Source organism: Drosophila innubila (assembly GCF_004354385.1).
Source record: "Drosophila innubila isolate TH190305 chromosome 2R unlocalized genomic scaffold, UK_Dinn_1.0 1_C_2R, whole genome shotgun sequence".
NCBI classification, from domain to species: Eukaryota; Metazoa; Arthropoda; class Insecta; order Diptera; family Drosophilidae; genus Drosophila; species Drosophila innubila.
Genome location: NW_022995374.1, coordinates 1,899,910 through 1,927,324, shown reverse-complemented (window position 1 = coordinate 1,927,324; position 27,415 = coordinate 1,899,910). Strand labels below are relative to the sequence as shown.

The 27,415-nt window shown below is 33.3% G+C and overlaps 2 protein-coding genes across 2 annotated transcripts in view; both read right to left on the bottom strand.

The window, feature by feature from the left end:
- Positions 1-633: 633 nt before the first annotated feature.
- LOC117785856 lies at positions 634-2,031 on the bottom strand. The gene is made up of 3 exons (XM_034624113.1): positions 1,962-2,031; positions 752-1,507; positions 634-698 (listed from the first exon to the last, which is right to left on the bottom strand). The coding sequence occupies exons 1-3, from the start codon at positions 2,029-2,031 to the stop codon at positions 634-636; spliced, it is 891 nt and encodes a 296-aa protein (XP_034480004.1).
- A 3,359-nt stretch (positions 2,032-5,390) lies between these two features.
- LOC117784707 (zwei Ig domain protein zig-8) overlaps positions 5,391-27,415 on the bottom strand; it is an 83,230-nt gene continuing 61,205 nt past the window's right edge. The window contains exons 3-8 of the mRNA XM_034622515.1: positions 25,533-25,610; positions 25,059-25,191; positions 9,988-10,107; positions 9,796-9,892; positions 8,086-8,183; positions 5,391-5,937 (exon numbers count right to left, since the gene is read on the bottom strand). Coding sequence (XP_034478406.1) covers positions 5,654-5,937; positions 8,086-8,183; positions 9,796-9,892; positions 9,988-10,107; positions 25,059-25,191; positions 25,533-25,610 — 810 coding nt within the window. The 3' untranslated portion in view covers positions 5,391-5,653. The remainder of the gene's footprint in view (positions 5,938-8,085; positions 8,184-9,795; positions 9,893-9,987; positions 10,108-25,058; positions 25,192-25,532; positions 25,611-27,415) is intronic.

The window sequence follows — 27,415 nt, the reverse complement described above, 5'->3', positions numbered from 1 at the left end:
GCGCAAGATTTAAATGCAGAATCGATTTGGGGGCCAAAACATGAAGAAAATGACATTCCGCGTGAAAATCAGTTGAGTTTTGACAAAGTTATGAGAAATCAAAGTTTTTCAAAAAATGTCAAGGGGTTGGTATGGAAAATTGGATGATTCTTGGCTTATAGTCGAAAAATATGAAATTATTTTACTGTATAAAATTTGAATGCAGAATCAATTTCGGGGCCAAAACATGAACAAAATGACATTCCGTATGAAAATCGGTTGAGTTTTGTCAAAGTTATGAGAGATCAAAGTTTTTCAAAAAATGTCAAGTTATGAAATATTGATATTTTTGAAGAAGTGTCAAGAGACAGTGATAAAATAGATAGAATTTTACTAATAAAAAAGGTCAAATAAAGAGGAAATTAAAATTTTTATTGATAGGTTTTAATTTAAAATTCTCCTAAGCTCTGATTCAAAACACAGTTTCAATTATATTTTTTGTAGATTTTTATTTTTCTTTATTCTAAAATTAAAAACTAATCGTAGAATTCATTTTCATAACTATCATCGATTTCATCTTCGACTTCGTAGCCCTCGTAGCCCTCGTAGCCCTCCTCGTCCTCATCGTCCTCTTCGGCTTCATCTTCGGATTCTTCAAAGAATGGATAGGGATTGTAGGGCGAGGGTTGTCCGTAAAAAGGACTTGGCGGATAGAAAGGCTGTTGGCCGTAGGAAGGAAACTGGGCGAAACCAGGCTGTTGGCCAAGTGAACCATAGGGATTGAAGCCTCCGTAGGGATTCTGATTGAAACCTCCATAGGGATAGGCGCCGCCATAGGGACTGCCATAGGGAGATGTTGGGGCTCCAAAGGGAGAACCATATTGTCTGGATGCTTCGGCATTTAAAGCGGTTTTCTTCTTCTGCAACTTGGACCTTGAATTGGACTTGGATTTGGGTTTGCTCCTGAGCTTCTTAACCTTGGGAGCAGGCGTTGTGGTTGCCACCTGTCGTTCCTCGTCGTCTTCAGCTGGAGAAACTTCCTGTTGGGCAATTAATTGAGAAGCTTGTGGCTCCAAGGGAAATGGATGTTGTTGAGGTGCTGTTTGAACTGGATTCTCCTGATACCAGTAAGGAGCAAAGCTGGGATTGCTGCTATCAGCAGACTGGGTTTCCGAAATAGAATCCTTCTTGAGTACAACAATGCAATTGATTACAGAATCCTCGTCAGAAGTGGCACGTGCTTCACTCTCATCGAAGCTGCGTCTCATCACACACAAGGGTTGACCATCGATATCGATCTTGGCCACCTCCGAGCGACTTGTTGTCGTCAGTCCCATAATCCGGAGCAGGGAATTCCAGCCGGAGTCGAGACTGTTGCGTACTGAAGTGAATCCGGCGCTGGTTAAACGCGCCTCGGATATAACATTCTTGCCATTTGTAAATTGCAGCAATTTCTCATATTGTTCCTCATTTATGGGATAAACTCGAACCAGTTGCTCTACTTTTGAATCCTTATCCGCTGAAGGTGCTGCAAGTTTTATTTTAATTAATTTTAAGTTGTCTAGCTGAAATAATAACTAATGTTGCCAGTTTAACTTTAGAGACTTATAAAACATTAATATATTTTAAAAATCGCGAAATTCCTTTTTCTATATTAATTTTGGTATTTTTAATTTGTATAAATTTTTTTAACTGGTCTTTTTTATTCATATATCATTTTCTTACTTATTTTAAATTTAGTTTATTTTATTTTCATATTTTTTTTTTCCTATTTTTTGGATTATACTATTATTTTCTACATTATTTTTTTTCTTTTTAATATGTATTAAGTTTTTAACTCGTTTATTTTATTCCTATATCATTTTCTTACTTATTTTAAATTTAGTTTATATTATTTTTATTTCTTTATTTTTTTTCTATTTTTTTCGATTATACTATTAGCTTTCAAAATTCTGGCAACACTGATCATAAGCTACACATACCTGCCTCTGGGCAACTTAACGTAGCCAGAACCAAAAAGAGGCTCAGATATCGAAACACGGCTGTTGGCATAGTGAAAACCTCGTGAAAACAAATTCCCAAGACACTAAGATTCGTCTGACCAGCGACAGTTTTATTTATACATTTGCTGGCATACATCGTTGCCAAACAAAAAGAAGATAGCGGTAAATATTAGCCAAATATTGCAATTAACTGAATATGGAATGAACAAGTTGACTGACGACAGCGTAAAATCCATTTCAATAAATTAAACAGTCAATTTGACACACATTCGACCAAGTCAATAAACGCATTAAAGATCGGTCAACATCACGAGTTCAACTTGGACTTCGACTAGTAACTGAGTAACTGGAACTAGAACTGGTTCTGTGACTAAAACTTAAGCTATAACTATAACTAGATTGTAGCTGTCGTTTAATTTGTTGCGACAAATGCTAATGAGCATAACGAATTTGTCGGATTCCTAAACTCACAATGAATGCCAAAATAGATTAAAAATCATCGTTTAACCGATTGACATATCTGATTATGGGAATAACACAATAACAGTACTTTAATTTATGCGCATATCATTTATTCCAACTTTACTCTTACGGCGGGTATTTAAATGTTTTATGTAGTTTGATTCTATCAGATCAGATTAGTTGCTGAGTAATTAGATACATTTAAAGGAAAGTATAATTTTTGTAACAGAATAAATAGATCAGCTTCAGTTTATTATTAGAGACAGTACTTTTTTGACCAAGAGTGGGAGATTTTATATACTATATCTGTAATAATTATCTAAAAAAAATTTAAATTAAACCACTGACTTAAAATTCGTCACTCCAATTATTCGTTAATGATTTTAGAGTATTCTTTTATTATCAGTGAATATCTTCTTTTCATACTTCACCATATTAATGTCTGTTCATAAAGATAATCCGTTTACCTGATGAAATCCCAAAGAAAACACATATTATTTTTAGTAATTTTTCTAACTCATAATTATTTTCCACTTATTTCATTTAAATCTCTTGTTGTTTGAGTGTGTGAGTATGTGTGTTTGTGTGTGTTACATGTATATGTAAGTATGAGTACCTTAATATTTATGTGTTTGCTTAGTTACAATGCTGCAACACATACGTGTTAACATATACATAAACACATAGTTTATTGTATTTGATTTATTTTTTTATTTTTTGTTGATAGACTGTTAATGATCTCTATAGATTTTGTTCAGTCACTTAAAAGTAAATACACTAACTGACACAATACAGCTTAAGATATGCGTGTGTGTGTGTGTGTGCGTGTGTGTATGAATGTATGAGTGTGTATACATTTATCGCTTATGAACCTGTAAACATATATATATATATTTAATATGCTTATTATAAATATTAGTTATCGTCTGACCATTTAATGCAAAATTAATTTTAAATAATTTATGTATTTACAAAGTGTTGCCATTACCTAATTATCTACTTACAAACACACACTCACACACGCTCTCCCACATACTCAAATACACCCACACACACACACACAAATACACATATCAATCATTTATGCTGAATAAACAGCATCACAAATCTCGTGTCCTTTAATTTAATCCTCGCTCTGTTATTCCTTCTTTATATTCTTGTTTTTTTTATAAAATTGTCACTAATTTTGTTTTTTTTTTTTTAGTTTCCTGTTGTTGTTGAAATGTATTTTTATATTTTTATGTTTATAAATAGTTTGTTCTTTAGCTTTTGCTTATTTGGTTGTAATTTGTGTTGCCAATTTGATTTTATTGTGCCGCAGTTATACAAATGAAAACAGTAATAACATTTGAATTGTTTTTAGCTTTTATGCTCGATTTTTATTATTATTATTTAAGAGTTAATTAAAACTACAGTTTTGCTACTAATGAATTTATTTACAGTGCTCGCACATTTTCATCAATTTCCATCCATTTCCGTTCACTTTCCACTTGCCATCAATTTTCATTCAGAATTAATAAGCACAAATATAATTCGCATTTCCATATGCTCTTCAAACAGCCAAAACTAATTATCTCTCTGGGAATTCTCTATATACATGTACTATCAAACCCAATTGCAAAGGCTTAAACAAATTGTTTAACTCTATTTTTTTAATCTGGTTTTATTTTTTTTTTTTGTTTAATGTGTTATTTCAATGAGCCAGACGATGCTGATGAATTGAGTAGCTTGTTAATTGTTATGCATTTATTTTAATAGGGATTCATTTGGTTTATATCCTTGCAGAGCATTTTGAATTAACTTAATCAGAGTAATTATCCGTTATCGATATATATCGTTAAATTATTAAAAGGTTTTAATACATTTTTTTTTTATTTATATTTGAGGTAAAGAATTTTCCAGTTATCACAAATAATAAAATACTAGTTATTAAAAAAAGTTGAAAACACCGAATATAAATGGAAGATGAAATTTTTAAGTTTTTTGTTTGTGGATTTCCGCTTTTTTTTAAATAACTTTTTTTTACTCTACTTTCTTATAAAATAATAAATAAAATGAAGTTGAAGTTTTATTGCTTAGCTCGGATAAAATATTTTAGGAAAATATTATTAAGTCAAAATTAAGTTCAAGTTTTAATATATATCGATAAATGCTTATCTGCAAGGTTATATAAAAATCGGCTTGCCGAAACTTCAATGTTTTCATAATTTTGTATTTCTTCTATGTAGTTTTTAAGCAGTGATTGAAATGTGCAAATCAAACGAATATTGAAAATTACTCAGACTAAAAAGAAAATGAATTTTGAGTAGCAATTATATACAGCAAATTTTATGTATTTATTTGGTATTAATTCAATAACAATACACAGTGACTGTAATTCAATCGAGAGTTGTACAGTTAGCGACAGAAGTATGCGTACGTGTACAGGTTGAATATGAAGCCTATTTATAGCTAGTAAGTCTTAATTCATAATGAGAATGTCGGCAAACTGTTTCTATTGGCATGTGAAGTGGTGTAACAACAAATGCGACAAGTGATCACAAAAGATGCTTAAAAAATTAAGTTTATATATAAAACATTTTTGTGCTGGATAAATCCGTCAATTTATAATAATATTTATAAAAAGCACTTATACTGAGAAGATCAGGTTTAAAAGTCAACAATATTGTTCTTAATTACTTTTTTTAATAAGATAATTTTTATAGTTATTTTTTTCAGAAAATAACAAGAACGTTCGGCTCTAATGAAAGTTTTGAAAGAAAAAATATTAAAACAAACATTTGTCTCACAAAACGACAAAAGAAACTATAATATTTAATTTTTAACAGTATTTGCTTTGCATTTGAATGTGGCGCATTACTTCTGTGATCGACTGTGCATTTGCTGTTCTACAGTTGACTTAACTATCGATATATATTATGTAGAGATCCCTATAAATATAATTTATTTTGTTTGGCTTTTGTTTATGTTTTAATTTCCATTGTCGATCTCGTGTTCCGTCTGCTTGGCTTAACTTATCCGAAATCGTCTTAAAATTAGAGAGTTTTATTCACTAAGTGCAAGTTTATCTTAGATACGAAATAAATTTCGTTTCATTTCGATTCGATTCGATTCAATCATGTTTTGAATTTAACTAAACTTTATACTCATTAGCAATCTTATATCATCGGCATCAAAATATCCTTGGGGATTCCTTCTTTATTATTCCTTCATCTCATACACTGCACAAAATGTCGACTATCGAGGCGATTTCTGGCAAAGGGGCGGGTTGTTGTTGCTGCTGTTGCTGCTGCTGCTGTTGTTGTTGTTACTGCTGTTGACAATTGTCTTGGTGGTGGCAAGAAGAGTGGTGGCATTGTCTTGGCCGTCGCTCCACTCACATACCAATGCTGCAGGCAGCAGGAGACGATGCTCAGCAGCATGCAACAAATGCCGCAGTAGAAACTGTTGCTGTTGCTGCTCGAATTGTGCTGCATTGCCGCCGGGTGTTCACCTGCAACATGAACAAAAAAAAACAAAAAAACAAACAAACAAAACAAAATAATAGAAAGAAAGTAAAAGTGCATTGTTAGTTGCTGCTTTCATTAGTAAATTGGTAATGTTGCTATGTTACAATAATAATAAAGTCGGATGCAATTTATCTTAGTATTGCTTCAAGAAATCGTTCGTGTTGTTGCCTGTCTTTTGATTACCTCTGTCAGCACAGCTTCAATCGCCTCGAGCCTTAAACACACACTCACACACACATATACAGCCTCAAAGGTTCATCTTTAGGCCAACATCAGATCTCAGATAACATCGAAAACTTGCTGCAGTTGCTTTACTTTCTCTATGCGCACTTCCTGCTTGTCAAACAAGCAACTACCAACTAAAAAATGCGGCAGTCGAGTCTGCTCGACTGTGAGAGACCCAAAAGATTGCCAATTTCCCCGTCTTCAAAATTCATGGAGAATCGTACTGTATGAATTTTGATCCTAGCTTATACTGAAATATTTTATTTTCTTTATATATTCACTTTTTCTTAATTTTTTTAAGCCCATAAAAATGTTATGCAATTTTTTCTAAATCAAGTTGAAATAAGTTATATAGAGTAAGAAACTTATGTAATTAATTTTTTCGGAAGATTATTTAAGAAAGTTAGTTGCTTATATGACTTGGAAAAGGTTCTAACATACTTAAGCATAACTATTTAAGCCGCTTAAAATATTATAAAATTTACAGGCTCAGATATGTTTTCTTCTGCCTGTCACATAAATTAACAGAAACTTATTGGCCTCATATATCCCTTGGCAACCGGGCTTAAATACAACAACAACAACAACAACAACAACAACACGTTGTTATGTGTTATATGTGCACTTAAGCACACAAAAGTTGCTGCTATTGATGTTGTGGATGTTGTTTGTGTGTGTGTGTGTGTCTTTCCACCTGAAGCAGCTCTTGATTATTGGCATTTCAGCTCACAAGAAATGATTTCCGCACTTCTTTCATACAATATTACTTGCTCTGCTTACTCCCTAGCAGATCTTGTACACAGTAAAAAAAAAACCGGGATAAAATCAATCCTAAAAAGTGTCAAGAGTTTGGATAATATTTTTAATAAAAACCAGAAAGTACACAATTCAAGTACAGTTTTTCATTTCGCATATTTTTCCACGATGATAAATATGTCTGAAATCAGTCATTGACATTTATATCGAACATATTTATTTGGCAGTCATTGACTTTTTTCCATATATACTATATCAATAATAAATTTGTTATTTATTGTTTAGAACTTGTGCAGTAATTTATTATTATACCTTTGTATCACTAGAAAGTAAGTAAGGAATTAATAAATAAAAAAAATGTTTAAAAGAAATAAAGAAAATTCTACCTGTGAATAATTGAAAATTTCTTAGTCCTGACTTACTGACTGATCATTGTACAGTTCAAATCGTACGACGTAGGAAGATGAATATTTCACACAACATGGCATAGGAATTTAAAGTAATAAAAGATATTAAATTTGTAATTTGTTGTTTAAGACTGGTGCACTAATTTATAAGAATACATTAATAAATAAAAAAATATGTAATAGAAATAAAGAATATTCTACCTGTGAATAATTAAAAATTTCTTAGTCCTGACTTACTGACTGATCATTGTAGAGCTCAAACCGTATGACGTAGGAAGATGAATATTTCAAACAACATGGCATAGGAATTTAAAATAATAAAAGAAATTAATTTTGTAATTTATTGTTAAAGACTTGTGCACTAATTTATAAGAATACCTTAATAAATAAAAAAAATATTTAAAAGAAATAAAGAAAATTCTACCTGTGAATAATTAAAAATTTCTTAGTCCTGACTTACTGACTGATCATTGTAGAGCTCAAACCGTATGACGTAGGAAGATGAATATTTCACACAACATGGCATAGGAATTTAAAATAAAAGCAATATAACAATTTGACTGGAGTGTTTTTTTTTTTCAGTGCAGTTCTACCACTCTTCACAGAGCCTTCATAGTTGGAAATGCTCAAATTGCAATGTGCGCTTTCTGCTAACAGGCAACTTCCTGTCATAAACATGCAAAACTGTCAAACACACACGCTCACACTAACTCACACACACATGCAGAGCTCACATATACTCACCAATAATTACGTGCACATAGACACTGGAGGTTTTTGCCACAGTCGGCACACAGGTGTAGTTGCCGGTGTCTCCAGGCATAGCGCGCTTGATTTTTAATCTAGAGAGAGAAGGAGAGAAAGAGAGAGTGCGATTGAGTAAAGGAGAAAGAGAGAGAATGACTCTACATGCACAGTTGGTTAGTGGTTGTTGAAAGTGAATGCGAATACGAATGCGAATGCCAGCAAATGAATAACTCGCTCTTTGCAGTTTTCACATCAAATGTGCCACCAACTCCTCCCCCCACCTCCTGCCCCACCCACTTGTCCCACTCAAATAAAGGCCAAACGTTTTGTAGCATCAACATTAAAAACTTTTGCTACTTTATGGCAGCACAGTGTTCACCCGGAGTACAAGTATCCTATCCTTTGATTCTGGTTCAGATTCAGGACTCTTTGCTCTCACTGCTCGTCATCTGCATTTTATGGTCGACAGTGTCGTTAGTTAACGGCATAAATGCACAACGAGCACATGTAGCCATGGCCAAAAGGGTAAGCTTTCAGCTAACCAACTACGTGTACTGCATTCCCCTCCCTTCCACTCCTCTCCTCTTCCTGGCCATCCTACAGCGGATTGTAACTCCGACTCCAACTCCGACTAACTTCCGAGTGTGACAGCAAAAACTAAGGCAAATTAAAAGTCACACTCGGCTAACTACACACAATTCTATGTGCATACTATTGCAATACTAGGACTTTTAATATACCCTGTAATTTGATTTTTAATATGACACACTTAGTTAAACCTAATTATGAACTAGCTTCCGCTCTAATGCTGCCTATATTTATTATAGTTATAAGACCTAAAATATACTTAATTAATCTTTAAATTACTTTTCAATTCAATTATTTCACGAATATAGTTTTTCGTATAATTCCTCTTATACTTGTTTATAATTTTCAAATTCTAATAATTCATCTAATGTTGCTTACTATACTTTCTCTAATAAATAAAAATATTTTTGCTTATTTTCCTTTAATATTCTTAATAATTTTATGCATGGCTTTCACACTTGTATTTATTACTATACTTAATTTTTGATACTCCAACGAATGTTCCTCATAATAGTCCAATAAAATTTCGATAAAATTATTTGTAATGATTTTTCTAGCAATATCATTATTCTTTATTTTTTCCAAAGAAATATGCCTCAAATATTTTGTATATTTATTCTTCTTACTTTCCTTTTTTAATTCTCCCTGTATTAATCTTTATATCTGATAATATTTTAATCCTATTATCTCTCTGCAACAACACTTTACAATATTTTATCTAAAATTCTGTTTTAATGCTTGCTCTTAACTAGCTCTTATAATCGTTTCCATAATACTTCTAATTCTCTGTCTGAGTATCGCCCTTTTTAATTGTAGTTAGTATTTTTTTTAGTATTCTTTTTAAGGATTCCTCTAATATACCTCAATATATACCCTGCAAAACTTAAAAAATACGCTGTTGTTGACTCTTATCTACAATGTACAAATGTTTTTCTTCATTTTCCCCTTCTCTCGATATTTCGTTTTATAAAGCGTGTCTTTCATTCTTAGAATTCGGAAATGTACTTAACATTTCCGCCTTACAATTTAATTAAGTGCTCGGCATTTGAAGGTGCATACTTGAAATGTGTGCTTGAGTTTTGTTTTTGTTTTGGCATCACTTATATGTATGCTTTGTACCTAGAAGTGAGGCCATCGGTCCAATCATCCTCGACACGTATCCTGGCCATAGAGCTGTCGATTTCGTTCTCGTTTTTGCTGTCGAGCATTTCGCTGCCTAAAGAATATAATGAGAGCGTAGATTCAATTGTTTTTTATTTTGTTTATTACGAGTTTATTTTGTATGTCAGCTATGGCATTACGCATACGTACCTTTGTACCAGAATATGTTGCCCAGTTCGTGGGGACCTTGCATTATCTTGCAGGTGAGGTTAATGTCGCTGCCCGTTTTAACCATGAGATCGCTGGGTCCGTAGATTTCCGCTTTGAGCTCTGCTTAACAACGGCAAAGAAGACAAAGAAAGAGAGGGAGAGAGAGAAAGGAAGAAGGGAGAACAAAAAGTCACTTAAGTTCAGCACACATACAAAACGCTGTTTTTGTAATGATAATAATAATAATAATGTTAATGATAACGCCCGACTTGACTATCTGCCTGACTCTCTGTCTGTCTGTCTGTCGGTCTGTCCGTCTGTCTCTTTATCTGTCGGTTTGTCTCTTTGTCTGCCTGCCTACTTTATTACACAGACGCGTGTCTCTATTATGCTGGCGATAAGCTTTTGTTATGCCTTATAAAAGCCAGCAGCAACCACACAGAGAAAGAGAATGAGAAAAGGCAGTTATAAAATGCGCACTCATACGCCCCGTTGTACTACCTGCAGCCAGAAGCCTGGCGTTATTTTAAGCACAGTATCGAAAGAGTACAGAAGCTTATAAGTGTGTGAAACATAATTTTTTCTTATAATTTAATAACAATTTTTTACTGTAATAATGTTGATATTTTGTAAAATCATTTTTTTTATTTTTTTTATTTATTTCATTAGATTGTCAAAGTCTCCATTTGGTTTTTTGATAAATTAACTTTTAAAATGTAACTTTACTTCTTTTTAAGTAGTTTTTATCAATAATTTTTATTTTATTTTTATTTATATTGCTGTTGGGCATCTTAAAGTCAAGCAGTCTCATCCGTAGTCTCTCCTACTTATTTCTCAATGGGGAATTGTCTAAAAATTTGCCGCTGTTCATTTGCAGCGAGCGAAATCAAAGTGTCAACGCTGAAGTGTCTTTTGTTGTTACAGCCAAAAACTGTCGAAATGATTTCAATTGAAAATGCGAAAATGGAAAATTACGTTGGACAGCCCGCCAAATGTGATTTTCGAAAAAAAAAAAAGGAGAGCTTATGACTTTGAACTGTATCTCAATATATGTATGCTGACAGTTGCTGTAATCGAATATGTCGCTGTTTGAGTTGAATTGAATTGAATCGAATCGAATTGAACGGTGGTGACTTTAAGTTTAACATTTTCTGTTGCCTCATTGCCACTAATGTCTGCCCCAAAAACTGGCACACACACACACACACACACACATTGCTTGCCGTGTCATTGTAGCAACAACAATAACGATAACAGCAACAACAGCAACTCACGTTGTTTGCTCCACTTTTAACACTCGCACACACACACACACACACACAAACACACACACACTTACACACAGACTCGATGTTTTTGCGCCTTTGCAACTTTGGTGCTAAAGAACCGCAAAGCCAGCGTAAATAAATTGCAACCGACGACTTCAACTGCAATTGCAACTACACTGACAAAAACTGTATAGCCCTTTGTTAGTTTTTTTTTTTTTTTTTTTTTTAAGGTATTCAAGCTAAACTTTTGCAATTCAGTCTTGAAATTTCTTATTTTATCTAATGTTGCCAGCATTTTTTTAGTCAAGATAGAAATAATAAAAAATTAAAATTATTTAAAATGAGTAAATTTAGAAATTAAAAATATAATTGCTTTTACTTGTGTTACAAAAAGGCAAAGCATTGAAAAACAAATCAATTAAGCAATAAGAGCTATAATAAATAAAACAATTGTTTTATATAAAAAGTTTAACCAATTTTTAAATGTTTTATCTATTATATTATAACAAAAACTAACAACAGAATTTATTTGGAACATTTTTTGGGATATAAATTGGCCAAATCAGTCGAAAATACGTTTGTTTGTATTTTTTTAAGAAGTCTAATATTTGCTGAATGCGAATTAAAAAACTGTACTTAAGTCAAGTATGGCTCGGTTAAAGAAATTCGAGATGATCAAAATTTTTAATCTTTTCAAGAGGATTATTAACGCGGATTCTCGAATTTTTTACCAGTGTACAACTGTGCCTGAATCAAGCATGAGATTTGCAGCAGAGTAAGGACAGAGACGTAAGAAGAGGGAGTAAGTAAAGGGGGTTAGTTAAAGGGTGACAGGAAGTAAGTTCACTCCGTTGGCGCGTTTGTACATCTGATACTTTGGCACTCTTTTCTCATGGCAGTGACGTGAGTTAGGCTCTTGCCTTACCCTTCTCTACTTCTCTCTTCTTTTATCACCCTTCTTTTCTTACCTTTCCCCATTTCGCGTGCTATTCAATCGAGCGGCAACGAAAAACCATTTCGCAAAACTGTAACGCAAAAAAAAGTTGCATACTTTTGGGCTCCCGTTGATTTGCATGAACTTAATATGCGATTTATACACGAGTCTACGAGTCTATCTTCCATGCACATAAATTGCCAAGCGAGTGTTGCTAAAATACACAGCTGATAACAAATAAAATCAGCTGAAAACTTTTTAATGATCTACAAAACTTTCGCTGAAATTTCCCATAATAATTTCATGGTTGCTCATTTACTAATATCAAACCTCTATGATTGACTTCTGCTGTCATGAATGATATTTTTAAACTCTTTTTACATAATTTAGGGCAATTATTACTCAAGTTTTGATAAATTGGCAATTTGTGGCCGTTTATTTATTATTAAAATGCAATTAAGTCTGGTAATTAATCGAATAGCTTAATATAGTTTTTAAAGTTATTTGTTTCGGCTGAAAAGCTTTGAAAATTCATGATTTAGTTCTGTAAAATCAGTGCAAAGTGCTGTTATGAATATCGGAGTGATTTTTGTTGGAATTCTTGCCTATTGGCTATTAAACTACAATGTGAGTCAAGTATTTTTAATAGTAATAAATTTATTGAAGTAACTTTATTTTCTGTTTAATTTAGAATGCATCGGAAATTAAGTTTACGAATTTAGTTTGTCATTCAAATAATGTGTCCTGGTTAATTGTAGAAGAATGTCGTCTACGAGCGATTAATCGCCACAAAACAATAGCCAACTTTAATGCCACACTCCTTCATCCTGTTTATAATGTTCGAATGGCAGCAAGACTCTTCAAAAAAGAAAACGGTTATAAGCCCTGGCTCTACAATGTTAGCATTGATATTTGTCAATTTCTGAAGAAGGCTTATAATCCGATTGCTATCATTTTCTTTAAGATGCTGCGGGGCTTTTCCAACTTCAATCATACATGTCCGTATGAGGTAAGTGAGAAATGAGAAGTGAGAAATGAGAAGTGAGAAACTTTTCATCAAAAAATACATTTTTTTACATTACAGAGTCCGATAATTGTTAAAGGATTTTATATGCAATATGAATTATTGCGAGTTCCGGTGCCTTCTGGTGAATATTTATGGGAAATGGATTTTATAACTAATAAAAAATTACTAGTTAGTATAAATGTCTACGCTATGGTTGATGAAACAATTTAATGTTGTAATTATTGAGCAAACAGCAATAAATAATAATAATGTTGTGTATTTAAAATACGTATAATTAAATAATATTTTCAAGCGTTTCATTTTAACAGAACACAACGCTCCGAAAATTGATGCAACTGGTAAACAAAGCAGAAACAAGCAGTTGCTTTAATTGCACTGCTTGCATGCTCATAAATTGCCTTAAGCTGATAAGGTTATAGTACAATTTTTAGAGTTGTACAATGTCTGATAGATATTTTATGGCTGCTTGTTTTTGAAAACTGTATACGCAATTTTTGGATACATTTTTTTTTATACATTTTTGAGCAATTATTTAGAATAAATTAGAAATTATAAAAGCAAATTGAGCGTATATAAATATATGAACATATAAAATGAAGCGATTGAGTAAATCTGACCTTAGTTCTGCAAAGTCAAAAATAGTGTCGATATGGATATCAAAGTGATGATTTTTGGCATTCTTGCCCTTTGGCTGTTCAGCCTTAATGTAAGTCAAGAATATTTACAAAAAATTGAAGTATAAATTTAAATTTAAAAATTCCAGCTTCAGAACGCTTCGAAAATTAAACTCACGAATTTTGTTTGTCATTCTTATAACAAATCCTGGATTATTATGAACGAATGTCGTCTACGGGCGATTAATCGCAACAGGACAATACTCAACTTTAATGCCACACTGCAGCGTCCTGTTTATAATATTCGAATGAAAGTACGATTCCTTAAGAGAGAAAATGGTTATAAGCCATGGCTTTACAAACTGGACTTTGATGTATGTAAATTTTTAAGAAAGCCTTTTAATCCGATTGCTATACTATTCTATAAGATGGTTCGAAGTTATACCAACTTTAACCATACATGTCCTTATGAGGTAAGTGAGAAGTGAGAAGAGGGAAATTAATCATTTTTTTAAACTGTTTGTACATTTAAGGGTTCAATAATTGTTAAACGATTTTATATGCAATATGAATCGCTGCAACTTCCTTGGCCATCTGGTGAATATTTATGGGAAATGGATTGGCTTTATGATAACACTCTACAAGCTCACACAAATGTCTACGCTAAAGTCGATGAAACAATTTGAGAGTATGATTACTAAACTTATTATGATGAGGGGTACTTTAAAAATAACGTTTGTCAAATCAAAATTTTATACAAATTTGAAAAATACAATAAATTAAAAAGAAAAAATTTTTGGTAAATGAAGGAAAAATTATGAAATTTTATTTTTTTTAAATTAAAGAATTAACTCGTTAATTATAATTTAACTGTCAAATTATGAAAATCGTCAGAGCTTCTGATTAAAGTAACTGAGATCTTTTTAATTTTATGCGAATTATATGTGTATTTAAATATCAGTCAGTCAATCAGGACAAACAGTTTCATTTATAAAGATATATAGAATTAGAAGCTTAAAGCAGCAATTCAAGTTAACAAAGTATCTGAGTGAGTAAATGTTAATCTAAATTAAATGCCAAGCGTGGTAATAATACACTGCCGAAAGTGGAGAGTGGAAAAACAAATCCCGAATGGAATTCGAACATGCCAGGCGATTATCTGTTTGTTTTATGGACCCGCAGAGGGTGTTGACTACATGTTGTTGTTGCTGTTCTTGTTGTTGCACACCTGGCAAAACAATTGTGGCAGCAAAAGCTATACCTGTCTCTCTCTCACTCGTCTATGACTTTTGCCGCTGACTTGGCTACAACTGTTTTGGCCCAAAAGCGCGCAAACAAAGGCGGAAGAAGAAAGCCAAAAATTATTGCCACACCTGCAGCTGACAACGCGTTTCCCCTACTCCTCCCCCTCCCCACCTTTCCCTTCACCCCTCCTCAACATGTGTGTGCAGGTGTTAACTGTATGTGTGTGTGTGTTTTAACCCGCATGCTTTGCTTTTGCTGCCACCATTTTAGCCAAGTTTGCTGACACTGCTTGCAAATATATGTGAGAGGTTTTCCTCTTTTCTCTTTTCGTTTTCTTTTGGACTTTGGTAATAATAGAAATATACTTGGTTGTTGGCCTCGTGGGCAAATTGCTTATTTAACAATAATTAGATTAACTGTTTGCGGCAATTGGCCATGTGCCTTTGAGCCACCTGCATTATGAATGTGAAGCGTTTAGGCCAACAAAAAAACCAATGGGGTCAGCAGTCGAGTTGGCAATTTCTGTTATTGGCCCAGCTGTTTGAAGTTTTCATTAGTTGACCGAGGCCCAGGAGCAGTACTAGGCCAAAAGACTGCAGAGTTTCACATGTTCTACACGTTTTGGCCACATTAAACTGGCCAAATGCCAAAAAAGAAGAAGGAAAAATGACGATAAGGGCAAACAGAACTTAAAACTCAACTCGGTTGAGTCTTGTTTACACACTGTGAGAGATGAGAAGGGGGAAGAGAAGGGGAGGAGATTAAAGAAGAGAGCAGGCTCAAAATATGTGCAGTCACAGAGGATAAACAGACAGAAAGACAGACAGACAGACGGACAGACAGACAGACACACATATAGACAGCCAACGAGACGAGCGCAAAAAAGAGTGACATAGAGAGGAAGAGAGACAGACAGAAGACAGACGGGAGACAGTGAGAGAGAGAGAGAGAAGAGGGAGGAGGAAAGTCATGAAAATGCATTTTCATTTTTCTTGATTTCGCGCATAAAATGCGCATAAGCCATAGGCCCATAAACATCAACATCAACATCAACATTTGGGGCAATGAACTTTCCACATGGCATACTTTTGGGTGCCACAATGCAGCTAGGCTTGTTGAGCCCTGTACCATCAAAAGCTAAAGGGTATGCCACGCTAGCAAGCCACTGGTGCACTACTCTCAAGCTTAAATAACTTTAAACGATTAAATACCCGATTCTCTAAGTGTAGAGCACATACATTTCCATTGTTTCTCCTTTCTTCCTGAGGAACTCTGCCCTAGAGTACAATGATTACCAAATTGTAACACAATTTCTTTGTTTTAAAGCAAAAATTTTAATTTTTAAGATATTGAAAGTAAAAAATTAAAAAAAAAACAGAAAATATATTGATTATAAGCAATTTAATTATGATACCATTGATTTTTGTGTAATTTTGTAAAAAGTTATCTTATTTTAAAATATATATATGTTTTAAGAAGAATATACTGTTTTTTTTTAAATTCTTAGGGTCAGCTTAATTTTTTAAAAAAAAGTTCAGTACAGTCTTCGATGCAGTGTTTTAACTTTCCAATTAGTCTGAGTGACAACTCTACAACTGTCTATCTAAAGAACAAAAAACATTCACTGCGAATAATAAAAAATTCGGCTATATTTAAATTTAAACAACTGATTTAAACAAGTATTTCTTTAAGTAAGAATTCAGAACTTATTTAATACATTTTTGTCTGCATGCCATTTCTAGAAATGCAAATTATAATTGAGTTTTATTTGTATGATTAAAGTCAAACCTGTTTAAAGGTAATTATTCTATATTTATAAAATTTCCTTTTTCAATCTTTGCTATTCACAGGGTATACACAGGTCAGTCTTCGTGTTTATTTAGCTGCAATGTTGTGGCTGCTGCTGTTGTAACAATTTATTGCCCCGCATATGTTGATGTATGTTTGCACACATGTACAACATATACGAGTATTTATTGCCTCCATCTTGTTCTTATTCCCATTCCCCTTCCCGTTCCCGTTTCCGTTCCCCTTTCCATTTTTGTTCTCGTTTCACAGCGCTAAGTGACATACAACTTAACAGTTTTTTCTCTTTCCACATTTTTGTTGAGCAGATTTAAAGCAGTTTTTGAGAGGGGGCAAAAACTGTGCTCTTTAAATGCATCCCTGGCCATTAATCTTGAGTCTCGAAACGCAAATTGCTTGGAATTAATTGTCAAATCAAATAAATAAATTCAATTTGTAAAAGTCAGTCGCACAATTGATTGGGAATATTCTGAAGAATTTTACCGCCGAGCCTGTCAAAATGCTCCGCACAATGGCACAAATGAAAGGCCAAACATCATCATCATTACCATCATCATCATCATCATCATCATGATTTGCCTCATTCCAGAATCATAATCGTGTCCTTCATGCCATTGCCAATTTCATTCCTCTGATTATTATTATTATTATTATTATTAATAATTCGCGAGACATTAATCATGAGTCTAGCAAGCACTCCATCTACTACCAAATAATATCCCAGTAATTTATCATTGTGAGCATTTTTTTGCCATCTCCCTCTCCATCTATCGCTCTTCTTTTCTTCCTTACGCTTTCATGTAGGCCTGCCACAAACAATGCAAATAGTTAAACATTTCGTTATTACTAGCGCAAATTATATTTGCAATTTCATTTGCGCTTAAAGTTATGCAACATTTCGATACCCTTACAAATGGTATTCTAGCTTTGACAGGGGATATGTTACATATTAAAACAAAATTTTAATTATAAAGTTCCCGGACCACAGTTTCGATTTTGATGCTAAGGGTCTCCTTTTTAGAATTGTGAAAATTGAAAAATGTAAATCTCAGGATTTCACTTTTTATCGACTCCTTATATCAAAGTTAGTATGAAACAACACTTTAAACTTCTTTCTGTGCCGATTTATTGTCTTGTCCAAAATCATGTCTAAATAAAGAAGAATTTTGACTTGTAAAGTTACTTAATCAAAAGTCTGACCAACTTCACACTTCCATAACTATGTCCAAACTCAACCGATTTTCATGCGGAATATCGTTATGTTCATGATTTGGCGCCGAAATTGATTCTACGTTCAAATTTTATACACTAAAAAAATTTCATATTTTTCGACTATAAGCCAAGAATCATCCAATTTTCCTTACCAACCCCTTGACATTTTTTGAAAAACTTTGATCTCACATAACTTTGTCAAAACTCAACCGATTTTCATGCGGAATGTCATTTTGTTCATGATTTGGCGCCGAAATTCATTCAATATTCAAATTTTATACAGTAAAAAAATTTCATATTTTTCAACTATAATCCAAGAATCATCCAAATTTCCTTACCACCCCCTTGACATTTTTTCGAAAACTTTGACCTCTCATAACTTTGTCAAAACGCAACCGATTTTCATGTGAAATGTCATTTTGTTCATGATTTGGCAGTGAAATTAATTCTACATTCAAATTTTATACAGTAAAAAAATTTCATATTTTTCGACTATAAGCCAAGAATCATCCAATTTTCCGTACCAACCCCTTGACATTTTTTGAAAAACTTTGATCTCTCATAACTTTGTCAAAACTCAACCGATTTTCATGCGGAATGTCATTTTGTTAATGATTTGGCCCCCAAATTGATTCTGCATTCAAATTTTATACACTAAAAAAATTTCATATTTTTCGACTATAAGCCAAGAATTATCCAATTTTCCATACCAACCCCTTGACAGTTTTTCGAAAACTTTGATCTCTCATAACTTTGTCAAAATTCAACCGATTTTCATGCGGAATGTCATTTTGATAATTGTTTTTGTGCACCCAAATTGATTCTGCATTCAAAAAAAAATTAATAAGAAAATTAAATTTTGTTGAAAATTTGATTATTAAGCTGAAGAGTATTTCAGTTTCGACAGTAAAAAAGTTATTTTTTCCAGTTGTTTGCCTGCTGTGTATGTGCGGGTGTATGTGAGTGTGGGAAACTGGTATAAATATAACTTAATGCACTTTTTAATGCTACTCAATTCATTTTGGCGAATACGCTGTGTCCCTTTGTGTTATAAATACAATTTGCCAGTGAATTGGGTCAGACAAGTAACTCCATAGTAAATACTCAAGAGAACCCCTAAGAAGTAGAAGATGAAGAAGAAAAGGAAGAAGAAGCAGCAGAAACTGGGGACCCGTTGCTAAGACAATGGCATTGCCATAACTTTAAAGCGTCCAAGTGTAATTGAAGTGAATTTGGCTTTTAATATGCAAATAATTATTGGCTTATTGTGCTGGTTTATGAGTGGCAACTTCAAAGATACATTCAAGTTGCGGTTAAATAGACAAATTTGTTGTAAGACAGTTGAGTGATTCCTTAAGATGATCTAAGCTCTGATTAATAACGAGTAATTAAGCAAGTAGCTAAATTCACAAGTATTGTGTGTGATTTTAGTGTAATTACTTGAGCAATTTAAATATATTAAACATGTTCACTTTACGCAAATGTATTCACTTAAATATTTATAAATACATTGAATTTAATTGGTCAATGAACATTACACCATTACCCATTTACTTTTATATACATCTGAATTTCTTCATTTCAATTCACTGAATTTCGAAAATAGTCATGAAATTATTGAGCATAAAAGATTTCACCTCTCGGCTTTAATATCATAATTTAATTAAATATTTGACAAGTTAATAATGAATGTCCAAAACCATCAATAATTTTTATCTTTATGTTTTCTTTTTTTCATCTTACACCTTTTAATCCACAGAAATTTTACGCATTTTCACTAAATTAAAGTTTTCAATATTTGTGTGGAAATATAATTGAATCAGATGATAAACACAGTTCTATGGTAAAATATTCGCGTAGTCTTGAAACTTCATTAAACTTAATAATTAATTAGTTTTATTATTTAAAATGCAACAAATTTCTTATTTATTAAATTATTGGAATACCCTCAAACATTTCATAATTTTCTGGAGTCTTAAGTTTAAAAAGTAAAAATTGTATATACTTAATTTGACTAAAATGTTTTTCATCGACTGTCTCTTAACAATATAAATGCACTCTGATGCAAAGTTGTTTAATAAAATTAATTTTTATTTAAATTTATTACATATTATTTAGTCAATTGCTCACATATCAGCTAAAAAAGATACAAGTCTTTTTAAACTGATTAATTATTTATTTTTATTTATTTACATTTTGACAGAGTGCCTTTTGTGCATGATTTGGCCTTTGGCTCTGACTTAAATAAACAGTATTGTGCAATAAAAAAATGGGCACAAATTGAAACGCTGTCTATCTTACTCTCTCTTTCTCTCACTCTCTAACTATCTCTCTCTAACTGGACGGCTGCAAAGGCAGTGAAATTATTTGCGCTTGATTGCATGCAATTTGCTGGCTGCTAATGTCAACAACAAGAGTACAGATGCGAAGAGAAGTGATAAGTGAGAGAGCAGGGGGAAGCAGAGAAGATTGTTGCTTCCACTCTCAAAAAAAAAAAAAAGAGCAATCTAGCTATCTACTTGGGAAGACAACTTCTTTAGCATTTCATTCTATGCCTGGCTACGCATTTAAATTGCCAGCATTTTGCTTAAATTCAAACATAGCTCTCCCCTCTTCTCTGCTCTCTTCCCCCATGCCTTAGCTGACACCTGACTGTCTTGGCAATTTATTTTTTAAGATACATTTTTGCTGTTCGTTGTTTTTTCACTCTGCATTTTTCTGCTGTATAGTTACGCTTGATTACTTTCGCGCTGGTAAACAAATTTCTTCAATGGCATCAACAACACCTTTTTAAGGCGCTTCTCCTGCTCCATTTTCTGCTCCTGTTTCGGCTCCTGATTCTGCTACTGATTCATCTTCTGCTGCTGTTTCTGTCGTCTGTTTTTGACGCACACGCAAAGTACATAATTTCATTTACAATTTGCCTTCTTTATCAGCAGTCTCTTCTTATTTTTTTTCTTTCTTTTTTTTTTTTTTTTGGTAATTTGCCTTAAATTTCAAATTAAAATCTACCCGTCGCAGTGCGGCAGCGGAGTTCAGAGTTCAGTTCTCTCCTTCTCTCCCTTTCTCTACTCTCTTCTCAGTTCTTTGCTACATAGTTTGACACCTTGTCGAGAGTCGCTAATAAACTTGGTAATTTAAGCAATTGAAGCGGCAGCCGTTGCATTAAAATGTCTAAAGTATATTCGTACTTCCATCCACACCTCCATCCACACCTCTATCAACACCATCTCCTCATCTTTCTCGAGCATCTTGACTGATGTTTATGGCGCTTTTGGTCAACTTGGCGCTTGGCTTCGTTTATTTTTCCTCGTCGTGACTTTGGGCTGTGTGTAATAGAATTTTCACTAGCGCCAAAAAGAAGACAACACAACAAACAAATTTATGGAATTTTTAGTGCAAAATTTTTATTTGCATAAGCGCATAAAAAATACTGGCAAAACATTCAGATGTATGCAATGACAACAGCTTCGAGCCAGGCACCGTGGTACAAGGTATGAAAAAGAAGCGATTAAATAAAGCTTTGAAACATAAAATTTGTGATTTTCAGATCATATATTCCATATTTTTGACTAAAAACTATTTTGAAAATTATTTCTTTAGCAATTGGAAATTGTTTTCGAAAAAATTCCTGTCTTTTAGGTATATAAACCATAGAAGTCATGCATAAAAATCGAAAAAGACCCTTAGTTGAACAATTAAATATATATATTTATAATTATAAATTTCTATGCAAGATTAATTGCTTTGGTTCCATATTTTTGACTAAAAACTATTTTGAAAAGAATTTTTTTAGCAATTGGAAATAGTTTTCGAAAAATTTCTTATCTTTTAGGCATAAAAACCATAGAAATCATGCATAGAAATCGGAAAAACAAATCTTTAATAATACTTATCCGGACGATCCTTAGTTGAATAATTAAATATATATATTTATAATTATAAAATTCGATGCAAGATGAATTGCTTTTGCTCCAGTGTGCTGAACATTGCCGCCGCTTCCACGTGAGTGGCATGTCGAATATTTTATATGCACATTTCTTTTTGGGCATTCAAATGAGTATGAACACATGAAGCTATGGAATGCGATTTGGGTAGTTTTTTTTTTTTTTCTTTTTCTTTTTATTATACTTTCTTTATTTTTTTGGCCCTGTTTGGATGGGCGTGCGTTGGCAGAGTGGGCGTGGCTTATGCAAGCGTTTCGCAGTCATTTGCATTTCCGCAAATGTAATATTTATGATCCTGTGCTGTCTATGACTTGACGTTTGCTCTGTCCAACTGTCTATCTGTCTGTCTGTCTGTCTGTCTGTCCGTCTGTCTGTCTGTCTGTCTGTCCGTCTGTCTGTCGGTCTATCAATGTGTCAGTCTGTCAAGCTGCTGTCTGCATTCCCTGCCCGCATATTTGTAAGTGCGTGTTAACTTGTTTTCCCAACCGCTTTGGACATGTTTGAGAGAGTAAAACATTCATAACATCAGAAGCTGACCAAAGCATTTTATAGTGGCCAAAAGTCGTTGAATATTTGGCCAAGTTCAGTGCAGTTGGCTAAAACACACATAGTTTTATTTAAACACATAGAAAGAGAGAAAGAGGGAGATAGAGAGAGCGGGAGAGGGAGATCAGAAATCAAATAAGCTCATTGAAGGCATTCTTCCGCACCAGAAGCTTTTAACAAAACTGCATTGCTAATGCGATGCGATAAAAATTGCACTGTACGAAAAATTCATAAGCAAAGCATACATAAATGGGCAGAGCCCCCCCCCCCTTCTCCTCCTACTCCGCCCTCTGCTCGCTATGAGCTCAACTTATAGGCCAGAGATAAAAAGTTACATTTGTAGTCGTAACTTGCTTCACAGTTCAGTCAGCCAGCACCTTAGATAGAAAGCCAAAACATTTTTCAATTAGCCACAAAATTGCTGACTTTACAAAAGAACCAAATGCGAGAGTGTGCGTGTGTGTGTGTGTGTGTGTGTGTAGTGCTAACGCCTTTTAAACGCATGAGAAACTTAAGCTAATTACAGCCAACAAAAACGAGGAAAGGAAGCATGGCCAAAAGGAGTAAAGTAAGCCAAGTTAAGCTTTAGAGCATTTAAGCTTCATTCTTTGAGCCCAAGTACAACAAGGCTAACAGCAGCAACAGCAAGCCAATTTGCGCATAATCGAATTTACAATTTTATAATCACACACGAGACAAGTTTCGCTCTCTCTCAGTCTCTCACTTTTTGGCCTGGCTTAAAGGTCGCTTCGTGGCTATTTTTACTTGTCAAGGCACAGGACTAAAGGATACGCTCCCACTCACTCACACACACACACACACACACACACACACACACACACACACACACACACACACTCAGGCACACACATGTTGTGTACATAACATGCATATTGTATGGTTTCCTTAAGCCCTATGAAAGCTGCAGCATGTGCCAGGTACACTCCTGGACAAAATAATATAAACGACTGGCATTTTGAAATTTTATAACAAATATCTTTTAAATATGAACAACTTTTAGTTTGACAAAAACTTATTCAATATTTTATTTAATTTTGATTCTTTCAGTTGTAATGTTTATAATTTTTATTTATGTGTAGATTTTTGTAAATTCAATTTTTTAAAGAAAATAAAAATTGTTATACATAAATTGGTACATTAAAATTATGAAATTAATAAAAATTAATTTCAAGAATTTAATATTTTCGCTTCTATTATTTTTTCCCTGACTGTAGCATATAGTAAGTACGAGTACTTGCAGTTTACCCTGTGCTTAAAACAAATTTCAAGAGCAACAACACATACTCGTAAAAGTAATCACTTCAGTGGTTTGTGACCAATTTTTTGAACCACACCGTCCCACATAAGTATATACACCCCTATTTGCTCCACTCAAAATTTGAATTTTTGGTAAATTCACAATTTCAGCTTGTGAATTTGCCTATTTTGCAATGTGGTTTTGCTTTTGGGCCAGAGAGTTATGATAATTGCCAAAGGGCTAAGAGTTCTTTATGCCGATACATTGACTATTAACTGAACTGGCTTTGCATTACAGCATGTCGATATTTGTTGGCACAAACGGGTTCGAAATGGGTTCGTTAAGTAAATTTAGCAGCCAACAAATGTGCACATTTGTATTACGACTTATGCCCAGTGCCCTTTGACCTGTGCCCTTTTTTCTGTGCACTTTAAAGTTCTCCTGGGTCCAAGGAATAGCCAAAATGCTGACACGTGCATTCAACTGTCAGAAAAGGGACACTTGAAGGTATTTCTTGGAAGGAAATTCTAGATATCTATACATATGTAATTACATATGTAAGCAAACAATATAAAACCAAACCCTTGCTGACTCTTAAGACTGTCTTTTAAGTGCGTAAAAAAGGTTACTTAAAGTCAAATAATTCTGCTGAATAAATTCAACATCTTCTTTTTGATGTTTAGTATATATTTTAAATTTTTGTAAACGAAAGTTAATTTAATCTAAACTTAATTTGAAATACATTAAATAATATTTATTCAAAAATATATAACTCGAAAGAGACAAATCTTTTAAATACTTATAAGTATACAAAATTTAATTTATCAATTCAGCTCGAATTCGATTAAAATTCGAAGCGTCCAAATAACTCAACTCAAAATGTATAAATGAGTAGCTATAAATACATTAATTTAACCTACTGCAAAGGATCTTTGGATTATTGTTTGATTGGATTAAATATAATTTGAGATATAGCCTGCCTTATAATATTACTTATTGTATAATTTATTTAATTTTTCATTCAATAGCTCAACTTTCAATATCGATGCCTTTTTGGGTTGTATTTAAGTCACGTAAAATGTGTTTTAAATTTCCTATCACTCGAATCTTAAGCAGCTCGACAAATACCCGAGTGCTTTGGGTCAAGTGTATCTCAAGTATTTAGTTACAGCTTGTTGTTGTTGTTCTTAGTGTTGTTGTTGTGCAATACTCACCCACAACATTGAATGTGTATGATAAGGACATCTTTGGCTCCGTGTTGATTTGGCACTCATAGACGCCAGAGTCACGCGGTTGCGGATATTTGATTTGTAGTGTCCAATTGGCCGAGTTATCTGGTCGCAGAACCTGCAACATGCCGCAAAAGGTTAGAAATGCACTATATATATACACATATAAATATTTTAAGTTTTAAGTCAAGTAAAATATAAATTAAAATGAAATAAGTATTATAAAAATAAATAAAATAAGTACAAAATAGTATGAGGCTTATTTAATTTGAATACAATTTAATAAGTTTTAAATAAATAAAATAATATATATATTTTAATTTTGCTATTAACGTTTGCTTTTAGCTAAATTAAAGTCACCTTAAATTTAAAAATATATATTTGTATAAATAAAAATATATTTCAATTATGCGTGTTTTTCTTTAAGTGCACAGGTGTAACTAACAGTTGCAAACTCACCTGAAAACGCTGATCGGAGGTGTAGGTGGTGCTGCCAGCTGTGAGTATATGCAGATCACGTTTCCTTATCCACGAGACCTGCAAGTAAATGTCGAGAGTTGAGAGTTGAGAACTGAGCGCTGAGAATTGACACCAGAGACTTGAGAGTCGAGAGTCGCGAGTTACAAAAGAGATAAAGACTTTGCACGAAGCTTGTGAGTAACTCACATATTTAGCTCTGTTTCTTGTGTCTGCAAAGTTTAAAATTTACAAATTCCGCACTTAAAAGTTTCGCCCAAGTGCGTTTAACAGCGCTTTTGTTTATCCTGTGTGTTGCCACTTGCCACTTGCCACACTGCCACTTGCCACTTCCTTATTTCATTCTTTGCTGTTTCATTTATTTTCTGTGCTTTTTGCTGCTTTGCTAATCTTTAGATTTTTGCTATTGTTTTTGGCATTTAATCAACGTATACATAATCTGTAAAAAGGGTTGCGTATACGCAACGTGAGCAGACGCAATGAGTCACAAATGAAAATGAAAATGAAAATGTATATTTGGTTTCTTATCGCTGCTCAAACCTACAATAAATTACTTAGACACAATTGCAAAGAGTCTTTAAGCCGGAAACACTTTCACGATGAACAGTTTCTCTTTTATTTTTTCTATTTCCCCTCTTTCTCATGCTCTCTTCGGAATTGTTTCAAATGCCTTTCAATTCGTTGTCACAGATAGTCGCAATTCGACCATTGTTGGCCTCTATTTGGGACCGATTTTTATTAGAGCTAGAATTACATTTTCATTTGATAGCTCCTGTAACTTTTTTTTTCTTTTTTCTTTATTCTTATTTCTTTTTTTTTGGGGGTAACCATTAGCTTTGGTTTTTGTCTGTGTGATTTTCTTTTGTGCCTTTTAATGTCGCAGTGTTGCCAATTTATTTAATGTGCTTCGAGTTTCGTTCTTGCTGTTCTATTGTGATGCTCAATTTTAATTACATTGCTGCCAAAGTTTAGCTGACTTTAGCCAATTTAAAGTTTAAACAGAAAACTGGGCAATATTCAGTTTTGGCCTGCCTCATTAATAACAGTTATGACTGAGACTTTGGGCCAATTTCATAAGCAATGCAAGCATGTGCGAACAACAACAAATAAAATGAGAGAAACTACCAAAATACACTGTGCATAAATAGCGTCAATAAACAATCCTTTACTCCTTACTTGACTTTACTTTCCTTTCGTTTAGTATCCTTTTCGTTGCCGTTCGTATTGGCCAAAAACTATTGGCTGTGATCAGATCCTGGACGATACTAATAAATTCATTCGAGTCAACACACAACAAAGCCCGGCCATGAAAATGGCCAAAAGCAGCCAGTGAAAACGGTCACGTAATACGTAAAAATAAAATTCATTTGCTTGTAAAAGTTTTATGCGCCAATTTTATGATTTTCATCATAGACTTTTCGCGTTGATTTCCTTTTCTCAGAATCCCCGAATGCTTTGAACCGAATTGAGTCAAGGCATTGAGAATTTGATATTAAACGCCTACAACATAAAGAAGAACTCTCTGGAATTGACTTCAAACTAAACCTTTTAACCCGGCTTACAGCACAAGGTCAGTCTTTTACTAGTTGGCCAACAGAAGCAGACTTGAGCTGGCACTCAATTTATCTGAGTATTGCCAACATAAAAGGAGTATCTACTTGTATTGTACTTTGGAATTAAGCACTACTCAATACATATGTTGAGTTTATACGTGTATCTTAATCAATATTACGAGTGGAAAAAGAAACTTCGCCACAATAAAATGAGAACTATCAGAAAAATAATCCAAAAGAAGTAAAAGTTAAGTTAAAAAGCAATTTTTTAATATAATAAAATTTTAACCTTTGGGAAAAGTTCATATAGTG

What these genes read in the sequence shown, in the direction of transcription:
- LOC117785856 (XM_034624113.1), bottom strand. Translation starts at nt 2,031, where the DNA reads ATGCCAACAGCCGTGTTTCGATATCTGAGCCTCTTTTTGGTTCTGGCT. An exon ending in GTTAAGTTGCCCAGAGGCAG is followed by an intron (nt 1,508 to 1,961) that starts GTATGTGTAGCT and finishes TAAAACTTGCAG; the next exon opens with CACCTTCAGCGGATAAGGAT. An exon ending in CGGAGGCTTCAATCCCTATG is followed by an intron (nt 699 to 751) that starts GTTCACTTGGCC and finishes TACGGCCAACAG; the next exon opens with CCTTTCTATCCGCCAAGTCC.